Consider the following 14,272-nt stretch of genomic DNA (forward strand, 5'->3'; position numbering starts at 1 on the left):
GAAGTAAAGCAAAAATCCCTTTCTTTGTGTAAGTAATCAGTAAACGGTGGTTATCGGTATATCAAAATGCCCTTTCTACTCAGTCTTGTTACTCCAATGACACAGTTTAAGAAAATTCAGGAACTGCTTGTGTTTGTATTCTCTGTGGTTATTTCAAGGCATATTTTCTTCTTAAGTGTGATAAAGTAATACATATGTGACAAGAAACTGCTGTTGTATAGAAAGCTAACTGGCAGAAGTGACAGAAACTTGTATTTGATCTCTGTGTTTATGATAATTTTCTGTCACTCATTTGAATGACAATATGAACCTGCAGCTAGTTTCTCCAAAATGCTCTATAAAGGGGATGTGATCTCTCTATTCTCTGTGACAGCGTATATAAAAGGACCAGGGTGTTTGCAGGAACAAGTCAAAGGAAAAGGCAAACAAACTGGTACTTCATTCTGGGCTCTCAGGTCTCCCAGGGAAACGATGGGAGTCACAGTACCTTCATTCATTTAGATGAATGTACAAAAAGCAGATGATGTTAGGGAATTTCACTCCTTGGTGTATGGGTGTGAAAGTTATAATTGAAGATGCAAATTTAGCAAAAACAGGAGTACCTTGCCAGAACTTACTTTCTCTACTCCATTTGCTTCGTTATCACTATTCAGGATTTTTTATGTATGTGCTGAACTCAAGCCTGAGCATTACTTGGTCCAATAGCAATCACGTCACAGCCTCAGATTCCATTACCACAAAACCCAATGCATCAAATAAGCATTTAAAGCAGGTATGTATTTTTCTCAAATTTAATCTGGAATGACTAAAAGAGCCAGATTACTCATGTAAAAAATGAGGAATAAATCCTTAAATCAGATTTAAATAATCAAATGAAATACCCTTGGTTTTGCAAAATTTACTTTATCCCTTCTTAAAGTAAATTATTAGACTGAATATGGAGATTCTGGGGCACCTTAGAATATTCTTGAATACAAGTTTAGACTACCAATGTTGTGCTAAACGCAGGTACAAAATGCGATCTGCTTTAAAAGCAACATGCTAAAAGTTAAGTATTATGTCATTCAGAAAATGTATAAGGTTTCACAATCATTGTTTAACACAGAAATATGTTTATTAAACCCAACAAAACAGAAAATTATACCAGCCCTCAAGTTTTGAATTTTCATTTAAATAGGCAAACTCTAAATCCACATCTTAAAAGATGTTTGTGCATCTATGTATTTCCAAAATACTCATATTTCAATAAGATTTTCACATTATTTCACCAACAGTATCACAAATTTTTTTTTGTTTTTTGTTTACGTAACTGTAAGGAACAGTAATTCTAGAAACACTAGAAGAAAAAAGCATAGCAATGTCCACAGTTACAAGAAAAAGTGCACATTACTTGGTCACAATCACAGTCATTACTTGAAAAACTATATGTAACAAGTAGTTAAGAAATATCACCGATGCCTAAACTTATCAAAAACTGAATGACATAAATTTTACATGAAATAAGGCAAATTCAGGAATACACAAAGAATTTGTAATCCAACCAAAGCTAAACAACAGAAAAAAATTGTACAAGAAGCATGAGCTGATGTATTTCTCCCTAAATATCTTAAAATAGGCTTGCCTCAATGCCAAAGAAAACGCCATTCATGTGTATCCAATGCTATAAAATCAGAAAGAAGGGCAAAGTGTGGGGAATAGGAAGGGCCAGTTCGTCGTACTTTGCAGCTGCGGCCACTCAGAGTTCTTTACATCATTTTTACCTAGAACTGTAAATCATACAAATCGTATCAGGAGAGGTGATGCTCTTTTTGGAAACTATTTCTGAAATAGAGAAATGAAAATTAAACTACACACAAGAGTACACATTTTCAGATTGTCACTTGCAACCTCTTAACATTCAGTCATCTACATCCAGGTGCTGCGAGAGGGATGCCTGTAAGACAGCAGCGGCAATCTGGGGTGAGCTGTGAGCAACGAAGGCGTGATATTTTTCCCCAGTGATATGTCTTTTTTAATATTAAAACACTCTGATGAAAACCTATGGTAAAGCTGCAGTGTTGCATGGGAGGCTTGAGATCGGAATGAGTGCAGAAATGCAGGCTCCTCTTGGAAGTGGTTCCTGATATGACGATTTAAAGAACGTAGGCAAGGATTTTTTTTTCCCCCAGCATCAAGTGTTATTTTGTAGAAAGAATTTGGAAAGAGGAGAAGGAAGAGGGATGTGGAAAAGGTACTTACAGTAGTTTCTCAAAACAGTTTTCTTTTAGGACCTATGAAAAAGTTACCAAAGTAAAAATGACAATTTTGAATGAAAAACAAGTTTTCTTTTTATAAAAATTACATATATATATTTTTAAAATACAAGATCCTTTTCATTGTAATATACTGTAGCAAGAAGAAATTTTGGCTTTTTTTTTTTTTTTTTGCCAGATACTGCAGCTTTCTGTCCAATAAGTCAGTAGCAAATTCCACTAATATTTCAGTTGGATCTTGAACTATTCTGTATACCACAAGCTTCTTCAGTTTTATCCTTGAATTAGGAATATACAGCCTTTTATGCCCCAGATAGTTACGGTGACACTTAAAACAAAAAGCAGCAGGCTGGACACAAAGTATCTTAAGTCCTTCAGAGGTCAGAGTTCCTTTGAAACACCTTAACACATCACTTTACGGATCAAGGACAATGTGGCATAATGGAATATTTCTCTTAAGACTGTGCAGTAAGACCAGAAGCATTTCTGCTGGGAAATCAAAATGTCATTAGTGGAAACTGCAAATTTAGACCTCAGTGAATAGGATCGTCGTTTGAGTCAGTTCTGTTGTAAAATAAGATTTTCCAGTTCATCTGCAGAACGTAATAAAAATGCAGCTGATTCTCGATATCCTGCCACAAGCTGTCTCACCGCGTTGATTTCAGTCGGACTCAGCTGGGGTCTGGAGCTTGAACTGCTGGAGGTTCCTGAGCTAGTCGCCAACTGCCTCTTCATGCTGAGATCGGTGGGCCCTAGGAAAAAATTATCACAAAATTAGACACAGTTTTCGTTCTAGTACTTTGAACATGAGCATAAATTACTGTTGACTTAATTTATGTATTCTTTCATGAGCAGCTGCTCATATCTTTAATCAAATACATCTCTAAGAAAGACTAAGAAACAACATTGATGCAAAATGAGCGGCTGGGTATTCTCTTAGACTCCTTTAATTTCTGGCAATCATCTCTCATTGTGGAATGTCAGGAAAGACCCTCGCTTTAACATGTGCTTTTTAAAACAAAATCCAATTTTTAAGTCGACCTTCCACATGTAGAAACTTCTCTGTAGTAGTGTAAAATGATGGGGTTTACAAATGTTTGCCCTATTTGTTCAGTAATTTAGACCTCACCAATGCAGAAGTTGAAACATCCTAGATTGTAATAATGATGATAGGGAGTTACAGACTCCCCAGTTAGACAAAAGACACCGGGAGTCTGGGGAGTTCAATGACATGTTTAGAGTTCAAATTTTAAGTGGCACAATATGGACGTGAAGTGGGTGCTTTTCCATTTCAGACCAGTACTTTGCTCTATTAGGTTTACTATTATTAAAAATGTGGACGTATCAGATTGAAGTTTTCTTTAGAAGTGCACGGGAAGTAAATGAGTAGGGCAAACACTGCCACAGAGAAACTGGACTTACGGTAGAATAGGGCTTTAGGTATTGTTGGCATCCCTTTTGTATGTATTTGCAGAAACATTCATGTATCAAAGCTTTTTTCTTATGTATATTTAAACCAAGTCTTAGATCTGATTTTGACATTTTGTAAATTTTTACTTAAAAATAATTTATACTTCCTCATTTCTTGTGTACGTATGTACCGCATCTTCTTTGTCCACACACTGGGCAAAGGACACTTAAGTTCTTTCCACGTCTCGGCCACTGTGAATAATGCTGCAGTGAGCAGAGGGGTGCATAGATGTGATGAGTCAATGTTGTCAAAGTTTTGGGTAGATGCCCAGAAAAGGGATCACTGGCTTATATGGTAGCTCTATTCTTAGTTTTTTGAGGGACCTCCATACTGTCTTCCACAGTGGTGGCGCCAATTTACATTCCCATCAGAAGTGTATGAAGGTTGTTCCCTTTTCTCCACATCTTCTCCAACGCGTGTTATTCTTGTCTTGTTTACAGTAGGCTTTCTAACGGGTGTGAGGTGGTGTCATTGTGCTTTTCATTTGCATTTCCCTTGTAGCTGGTGAGGCCGAGCATGTTTTCACACATCTGCTGGCCTTCTGTGTGTCCTCTTAGGAAAAGCATCAAGTTCTCTGCCCGTTTTCTATTGGATTGTTTTTTTGTTGTTGAGCTGTCTGCGTTCTTTGTCTATTTTGGATATTAGCCCCTTATGAGAGGCATTGTTTGCCCTTTCGTTTTGTTGATTTCTTTTTTTTGCAGAGAAGCTTTTTAGTCTGGTTTAGTCCCACTCCTTTATTTCTGCTTCTACTTCCCTTGCATTTGGCATTGAGTTCACAAAAACCCCTCTGAGACCAAGGCCCGTAAGTTTAGAGCCTATGTCTTCTGTTTTATGTGTTGAGTATTTAATTGTTTTAGGTCTTATATTAAAGCCTTTAATCTATTTTGAGTTAAGTTTTGTGTATGGTCCCACGGGCAGTGTAGTTACATTCCCATTTCCCAACACCATTCACTGGAGAGGCTTTCCTTTCTCTGTTGTGTTTTTGGCTCCTTTGCCAAAAGTAGTTTCTCATATATGTGTGGGTTTATTTCTGGGTTCTCAATTCTATTCCGTTGGTCTGCGAATGATGAAATACTGCCATTAGCGACAACACGAATGGATCTTGAGAGTATTATGCTAAGGGAATGAAAAAGGACAAAGAACCACGTGATTTCACTTATATGTGGATGTAAAACAGAAAGCAATAAGTGAGCAGACAAAACAAGTTCATAGACAACAGTTTGGTGGTTACCAGAGGGGAAGGGGGGTGGGTGGAGAAGAAAGGGTAAAGGAGGTCAAATATATGGTCATGGAAAAATACTAGACTCTGGGTGGTGAGCATACAATGCAATATTCAGATGTTGTATTATAGACCTGAAATAACATTACATATAACATTATACATAATATATATTACTGTAGAATACTATTATGTATGTTATATAATGTCATTAACTAATGTTCCCCCAATAAATTAGATAAATTTATAGAATTATTTTAAAATATTTAATTCAGACATTTGTGTTAGACATTTTACATCAGTGTTGGATTATTAATAAGACTTTTATACCTAAGAATTCGTTATAGTTCATACCTTTCATTAATTGCTACAATTAAATTTGCAGTGAGTAATAAATGTAAAATCCTTGAATACAACATAACTAAGTACATAACTAAGGCCATGCTCAAGACTGTAATGATTCTCTAACTTCAAAGTATTTTAACAGATTTTTTTTCTAAGCACATAACTTTTCAGATAGTGGTATTCATTTCATGAACTAAACAATGGATTATTTTATCCTTCTAGTTCTCCTTGAGACATGGAGATAAGTCAAGACCCAGCCCCCCCAGCCTCCCTCCTCAGGAGGGAGAAGGCTTCTGTCAGTGAGGAGGCAGCTGTCCCATGAGACGGAAGTAGCTTCACTTGGAATCTAATTAGGGCAGAGACAAGACCAGCACACTAGAACCCTGACATCTGAGAGAAGCGGGCGTCTGCTTCTGCCATGGCCTTTCAGAGCTCTGATTATGGAGCAGGAGTTGCTTCCACTCGTTCATATTATAAAAGCATGACACTGACATAAGGAGCTGGAAGGGAGAGAGAGAGGGGAAGTCACACCCGCAAAGAGAAATGACTGCATAAGCATTCAAGCAAGTCATTAACGGCAATTAGTCTATATGGAAAGTTCTGAGTGGATTTTAAGTGTTATGACATAACATGAACTACTTAAATTTTTTTTTCTTGACATCAGGAATCCCAGTACCAGTACAAATCTTCATAAAAGAAAATTGAAAGGATTTTCCTCTCGGCTATGTGGATCTCTAGTACCTAGGTGCCTATTTCATTAGAAGGTGTGACATTTCTTGATGGTTTGGCTGCCGAGCCAAGTTGCTGATAGGTGCCCTTAACTGGACTTGAGAAAGGGTGGAACTCTAAGGCTCCAGCTCTTTTTGGGGTGAGAGATTGTGATTTTATCCTAGTAACAGTCATTCCTTGGTATCCGTGGCAGACTAGTCCCCGAGACCCCTGAGGATACCAATGTATGTAATGTTTCAAGTCCCTCATATAAAATGGCAACGTACTTGCATATAACTACACATATCCTTCCATATATTTTAAACCATCTCCAGGTTAATTAACACCTGACGAGCTGTAAATGCCATGGAAATAGTCGTTACATTGTATTGTTTAGGAAATAATGACAAGGAAAATAGTCTGCACATGTTTGTACAGATGCAACCATTGTAGGCCTAACTACACAGTCCGTGTCAGCGACATAACTTTGTCTTCAAATATTTTCCATCTGGGTTGGTGAAATCTGCAGACATGGAATCTGCACTGCAGTTTGTGGATTACTGTCGACTTCAAGGGCATAAGCTTCCAAACCAAGAGAGGGCTTCCACTTTTTTTCAGATCATAATTAACACAGGCAACTCTGTAGACAGCTTAGTAATGTAGAAGCCATTCGCACCTCTGTTAGGTGATTTTCTGGAAGACAGGTGACTTCATTATCTTGTTTTGGGCTCTACAGGTTCGGGATTGAATAGATCAATCAAAACTTCAAGGAATTATTTTTGATGAGTGTTTATTCAAATCTTCAAAGTTATGAGGTTAGGTAGGGAAGCAAAGAACATAAGAAACAAAAGAATTCACCAATGGACAAATTATTTAAGGTGCCTCCCAGCACTTCTCCCACTGGGGACTCACACTGTTCCCCTTGGAGCCTCTGAACAGTTGGGTGGGGAAAGTAGAGCGGGGTGACTGGTCCCCTTTGAAAATAGGAGGAACCGAGTTCTAGACAGGCTCACTGGCTTGCCCAAAGCCACGAAGAGATCCTGGTCCCTCCTCCGCACCGCAGTGGCCCAGCTCAGGTGAGATTTGAGTAGTTAGGTAGAGGTGAATAAGTGCCCCCCTCCCTGGGAAGAGCAAGCAAACGTGTGGTGTGTGGGGACTAACGGGAGCTGGCTAGAGCCAGGTGGGGATCAGGATGTTTATCTTAAGTCACAATATCTCTATTGAAAAACGTTCAAGAGACTATAAAAGGCCCATGGGCCCAAAGATGTCTGGGTTTAATATATCATACTGAGGTGTTAGCTGTCGGTTCCTTCGTGGTGACAGCCTCAGTTTGATCCTGGTTAATGACATAGCCCCAATAATTCTATCTGTGGAGCAGTGATTTCCTCGGACTCCCAGCATCTTCTGTAAATGGCTATCCATCATGAATGAAGAAAAAGCAATACCAGGAACGATGACTAAATGTTCCTTTGTCTACTTCAATATCCTTCTTGCATTATTCTTTGAAAACAAGTCTTCCAGTGATCAGCTTGGGTATCTGAGATCATGAGTCTCATCTGGTATTGGGTAATTCTGGGCTGATAAAGTAAGTTTGGAAGTGTTCCTTCCTCTTCTATTTTTTTGTAAGAGTTTGATAGAATTCACCAGTGAAGCCATCTTGTCCTGGGCTTTTGTTGGGAGATTTTTGATTAATGATTCGATCTCCTTACTAGTAATCATTTTGTTCAGATTTTCTTTCTTCTAATTCAGTCTTGGTAGGTTTTATGTTTCTAGGAATTTATCCATTTTCTTCTATGCTGTCCAGTTTGTTGGCATACAACTGTTTATAGTAGTCTCTTACAATCCTGTGTATTTCAGTGGTGTTGGTTATAATGTGTCCTCTCCCACAAATCAGCTTTCACAGTTTCATTGATCTTTTTGATTGTTTAGTCTCTTTCATTTATTTCCACTCTGATCTTTAGTTCCTTCCTCCTATTAACTTTGGGTTTTGTTCCTTTTCTATTCCTTGAGGTAAAAGTTAACTTGTGTGAGATTTTTCCTGTTTTTTAAGGGAGGTATTTATTGCTATAAACTTTCCTCTTAGAAGGGCATTGCAGATTAATTACAATTGAAGGTTGATCTGGAAGCTTTTCAAATGAACAGTGAGAAGAATTTGAAATATGACTATTGTGCTCTTGCATCAAAGCGCAAAAAACATTGCCAAGCCTGTAGTGTGTGCTCAGTAAATATATCAACTAGAAATTTGTATGGGAATGGAGATTTAACTTTTTGTTTTAACTTTGACAGTAGGGGAAGTTTAATAAGCAGACAGCCATTACTTGTGATCAAACAATGTTGATCATTAGCAAAATAACTTTAGCACAGCAAAAGCTTTACGTAAAAGCACTGACTTGTAATTTTTTATTAAATTCATCAAGAAACTGTCATTTCTGTAGCAAAATTTCCAAAGCCTTTCATTGTGTGATAATAAAGCTTGAGAACAGTTCTTCTTGTTCAGAATACATTTCAGTCTTAGCCCTGACCTGAGAAAAATTGCAATAAAACTTTATCACTAAGCCATCATACTGCTGTGTGGTAGTACAAATTAGGATATTCAGATTCTATCTCTGAGAAAATTTTACAGAAGTGATGATATTAACTAGAACAAATGAAGTGGAAGTGGACTGTTTCGACGACACTTAATAGATTCAAATGTTCTCCAAGATCTATCTGCTGATAAATAGTTCAAGGAATAACCAAGTGCCTTATGTTTTAATAAACTTGGTAAATTTGTCCAAATAAGCCTATTTCTACTTTATGCTTCTTAGCCAATTTCACTTCACATTGTACTGAATTAGTTTTTTGTTAACTTTAGCTGAAAATATTTTGTTCTTTCATTCATACTTTTAATAGATGCTAAATTTTCTGACACTTCAAACTCACTGATTCTTCAAACAAACAACAGTAGTATCAGTAACAGCTCAACTTATGAAAAGACAAGGAAAACAACTTGAAATTAGCTGACTTACTTTTGTGATTATTGATATTGTCAATATCACAATCTCTTCAACCCTTTAAACACTGCTTTTTCCGTAATGTTAATAGTCAAACAAGTTTATCATCTCTGGACACATTCCCTCAGTCACTGCAATTAATTTAATAAACTCACCATCACTAAGGGAATGACTTGCCTTGCTTGACTCACACAAGCATCACTTGCAAGCTTACTTTGATTGCAGGCTCATTTGTATTTTATATACTGATCAGATGTTAAATAGATATTAATATTTTCATACTTTTCTGCCAAAAGATTAAAAATTAACTATTACTCTTGTCGTACCTAGGCTACATTAGCTAATGTATAAAAAGCATCCAACACAGGGCCTGGGTTACAGCAAATACACATTACCAGAGCCAAGGAGTTACATTTGTGTTCACAAGTCATTGTAATACAATTTGCCTTTTTAATACTGTTCTGAATGAGAGATTACAGTAGCATCACAAATGAGCCGGGGCGCTTTTCATTTCCTTTCTTTTCCCCTCTCTTAGATATGTTTGTGTAAAATGAAGATTATCTAAGTCCTTCAAGTAGGGTAAAGCTCATTTGTAAACCATCTGGGTTTGATTTTTAAATGGATAGATTTTTATAATAATGATTTAACTTATTTACTTATTAAATATACATTTGGAGTAGCTATTCCTTTTTTTAATCTATTGGTGAATTATATACTTGTAATATAGTATTATCTCTCTAAAGTTCCAGGTAAACTAGCACAAAGGTATTAATATTTTAATTCTTTATCTTGTTTCTTTTTTGAATTATTATTTTATGCCTTTTCTCTTGGTTTATCTCATCAGATGTTAAAATTCTTTTAAATGTTTTTGATTTTGTTAGAAAACAAAGATGCAATAGACTATTTAATTTCTCCATTTATTTTCTGTTTCTAATTTCTTGAGTTAAATTAATAGCATATTAACTTTCAATTTTTTCTAATGTGTACCAAAGCCACTTTCTCACAAATTAAATGTGTAGTATTTTGTCCTCATTAATTATAGGTATTTCTGAACACAGTACTATTAGTATATTAATAATTCTTTGGTTGTCATCAATTGCTTGGATAGTCAATATGTCTGAAAGAGTGTACTGTTAAATGGTTGGGGGTAGGTTCTAGATTAACCAGATTTAATTTTTTTTTCAAATGGAAATGATTTTCTTTTGTATACATTAGCTTCTGAGAGAAGTTAAAAGTCAATGGCTATAATTATGGATGTGTCAATTTCTTCTTATAATTTTAATTTTTAATTAATTTGAAGTTATGCTATTGGGGCACATAGTTGCCAGACGATTGTGACTTTCTGAAAAATGATTCCCTTCATGATGAGGTAATAAGTCTTTCATGCTCCAAAGCTATTCTTAAGGCATTTTTTGACATATACATGTATAAAAAATTATTTTTGGAAGATTGTCTTGCATGAGTCTGTTTTATTAGAGCTACATTTTACTTCTGCATCTACCTAAGCATCTGTCCTTTAACAAATAATGGACCACACCAGAACAAGACATAGAGTGAGGGATCCCAGGCCTTGTGTCAAAGCCATCTTCAGGGATTTCAGGAAGAGACAGTCAGATGCTACAGTTCAGTGGAAAATGTCTGTCTCCTCAAGGTCTTTGTCAAACTGAAGCCATGTTAAAACCCATTTCGGTCTACTGAAATTCTGATGATTGTGCTATCAAATACTTCGCTCCTCTTGACCTCATCACATTTGTCCCTCTCTACGTAATAAATGCTGATTAATAAACACTAGGTTACAGAGGAACCGGGTGTTTATCTACAAAGTATGTAACGATCTGCTGATACAAGTATTCTCTAGACATTTAAGAAAACACAAAAAGCAAGATAGAGATCACAGTTAAGGCCAAGTATTTAAGGCATGATGCAAGGAGAGAAGAGAAGTAAATGGGTCACCCCCTTTTCTCCCCCCAAGTTGTATCTTCTGTATGGAAAAAAATAAGGATCGAACACTGAGGTTGAATTACCTCTCTGTCATAATACAGTCCCATGTTGACTTGTAGGCAATGTATTATAGTTTAAAGAAAACAAGTTGATATCTCACACACTTAAAAATTATATCTGATTGTCCTCAGATAATTTTAGCTGAGTCTTTATATACTTCAAAATGTAAATCTCTTGGTTGGACCTTGCCCTTAAACATTCATCTATTAAATTTTCTGTTCATGAGGTCTTTATTTCATCTTTTTATTGCTATTGTGTTAATCCATTTATTTTTCTCATCTAAATGTACCTTATGTAAGAAAAAATTATAAACATCTCAGCATTTTTGTTCTCATTTCAATTTTTCTACACAGTCAACTTGAAAAGACTCAGTCATTTCCCACATTGGCCTTCCAATTTTTGTCTGCTTATATTTGTTAATTTCTGGTACTTGGCTCTGGAAAGTGCCTGAGTTTATTCAGTATGTGGCCTTTCCATTTGAGCTTCAAATTTCAGTATTTTGTAGAGACCTGATTAATCATTCTGAGAAACTGTAAGATGACCTAACATTGTGAGTCACTTTCCCAGCAGCCTTGGAAACCCATGAAGGGGATTCAGCCTACTTCTGCCTACTTTTGGCTTGTGGGAAAGGACACAGATATTGTAGTATAGAGAGAGGGGAGCTAGTTATTATTTAACTTTAGTTGAATCAAGTATACTACATGAGAGCACAATGAATTATTGCATTGCTTATGGATTTACATATTCATAGTTTCCTCCCCCCCCCCCAAGTAACAGGAATCAATTCCTAAAACCAAAAAACAAAAGTATCCATTTTTTGTTTTTCAGAGAGCTCAGGTTAAAAAAATCATTATCGCTTGGACTGTGGGCTTGTTTTTTTGGACACTTTTAAAGTCTTACCTTTCCAGTGTTTTTCACAGATTAGTAGGAAGTGTAGTAACAGGATCAACATAAGATAAAAACCTCCATAATGCTCTCAGTAAAGACTAGATATTTATTGTTTCATTTTTAAGGGAACAAAACCCAATAAGCCATAATTATTAAATGTCAGTTGCAAAATATATCTATGCAGTCTATAAATATTTGAAGACACTTTACAGATGTAAATTAAAGCTCTCCTGTGTTAAACCTACAAATATATTTGGACTTGGACATGTTTCATCTCCAAATTATGAAATCTCATTTAATAAACATATAAATAGGTACAGCATACAGTGATAAGATCATTAAACAAGCAAGTGGAAAACCTGGATTAAAGTCTTAATGTATAAATTTTCTAGATATGTAAATTGTGAATTTGGGCAAATCATTTACTCTCTGAGAGTCAAGTAAAATGTGACTAACACTACTACCTTGTCTACTTGTTAGGTTGTTAGAACAGGAGCAATCAAATTGTGAATGTTAAATGGTCCACTAAACGTGAGATCTTATTATTCTTAAATGGGACCCTAACCTTATCTTAACTTCTCAGTAATAAGAGAGGGTTCAGAGAAGTATTATTCATGTTAAAGTTTAAAGATTTATTTAAGTTGATATAACTCATTGTTACAGTCAAGGTTATCCAGAGAAATAGAACAAATAGGGTGTGTGTAAAATAAATGTAATAAGGAATTGCTCAGTCAACTACAGAGCTGGGGGAGTCCCAACATCAGCAGTTGACAAACTACATACCCAGGAAAGCTGATGGTGGTGTTGCAGTTGAAATCCTAAGGCCTAGGGACCAGGAGAAGTGATGATACAAGTTCCAGTCTGAAACCTGGCAGGTTCAAGGCCAAAGAATTGCTGATATTTTAGTTAAAGTCCAAAAGCAGGAACATACCTAAATACCTACGTTCTAGCTGAGAGTACTATCTCCTTTGTTCTGTTTAGGTGTTCATTTGATTGGATGAAGCCCACCAACACTGGAAAGAGCAATTTCCTGTAGTTAGTCTGCCAGTTCAAATGTTCATGTCATTCAGAAACACCCTCCCAGAATAATGTTTGTCTAGATGTCTGGATACACCCTGGCCAGTCAAGTTGACACAAAAATTAACCGTCACAACTCTACATCTTACTCCAGTAAATCACTTTTAGTGTTTTCAGGTATCTAAAACATGTTTATCTATTATAAGATAAATGCCATTGTATTGGGTTGACGAAAAGGATTGTTCAGTTTTTTCTGTACAGTGGCTCTAGTAGTGCTTATTTGTCTTTAATTTCTTTCACAACAATTTTGTTAGATTGTATTGTGACAGCTGTCGTATCAGTCTGCATTTCTTAAAAAATTTATCGAATTTTTGTGTATCCATTGGAATATTAAAGATAGAAGAAGATACACATTTTTGGCATTATGCTTTATTATTTCAAGGAAGGTAAAAACAACGGAAACACGGATTTTTGAAGTGTATGGAGAAGGTGCTATGACTGATCAAATGTGTCAAAAGCAGTTTGCAAAGTTTCTTGGTACTATTGATGTTTTGGACAAATAATTCTTTGCTGTGAGGCTGTCTTATGCTTTGGAAGATATTTAGCAGCACCCCTGACTTCTACCCACTAGAAGCCAATAATGGTAGATAGCCAACCTACTCAAAATATCCAAATCAATAGTCATTGATGAAAATGAGTCTCTTATTTTATGGAAAAATCTATACAGAGTTTTTGGCCAACCCAGTGCAAAAAGGGTTTAATAAAAGTTGCTTTCTGTTCAATATGCTTAAAGGTAAATAGGAATGATTTTAAATTCCCAGGTATTGAACACACAGCCACATAGAGTATTTACACCTGAGTGATTAAAAATGTAGGATGACAACCATAGCAGAGATATTTGATGGCTTATGAGGCAAGACATGTGAATTAGTGAAGTAACAACCCCTCTGAAATTGGGATTATTTTTGAAATAAAAATGCCTAACAAAATTTTAAAAGAAATTGGGAGTACTATTAATCAAGTTGATAATTCATATAGCAATATTATAAAAATGCAACACCATCTCAGCTTGGTTATTATTAAGGTAGATGATATTTAGAAAAAGTCCTTATATATAGAATGATAGAATGACTTGTTTCACTCTTATAAAGAACAAAGTTGGAGACTTTTTCATTTTTAGCTACTTTCCAATACTATCAGTAATCTAAAAAATTTGTAGGTGTCTATGTCAAATTTCTATTCATCTATTTTAAATTTCATAGTTCACTATAAATAGGTAATAGGAAAAATTATAGGATATAATAAATGTGGGATCCTCTCAATGAGCTTATGAGATATATTTACAGAATTGGATATGATGTCAGCATCATGCCAAAGG

General features: G+C 35.8%; 1 protein-coding gene across 9 annotated transcripts in view; it reads right to left on the reverse strand.

The window, feature by feature from the left end:
* Positions 1 to 1,095: 1,095 nt before the first annotated feature.
* Positions 1,096 to 14,272, reverse strand: part of NOL4 (nucleolar protein 4) — a 289,083-nt gene continuing 275,906 nt past the window's right edge. For all 9 annotated transcript variants that reach the window (XM_024580310.3, XM_024580311.4, XM_053912816.2 and 6 more), the window contains one exon: positions 1,096 to 3,004. In XM_024580310.3, the coding sequence (XP_024436078.1) occupies positions 2,811 to 3,004 (194 nt within the window). In that variant the 3' untranslated portion in view covers positions 1,096 to 2,810. The remainder of the gene's footprint in view (positions 3,005 to 14,272) is intronic.

This window comes from Desmodus rotundus, chromosome 10, assembly GCF_022682495.2.
Source record: "Desmodus rotundus isolate HL8 chromosome 10, HLdesRot8A.1, whole genome shotgun sequence".
Classification (NCBI taxonomy): Eukaryota; Metazoa; Chordata; class Mammalia; order Chiroptera; family Phyllostomidae; genus Desmodus; species Desmodus rotundus.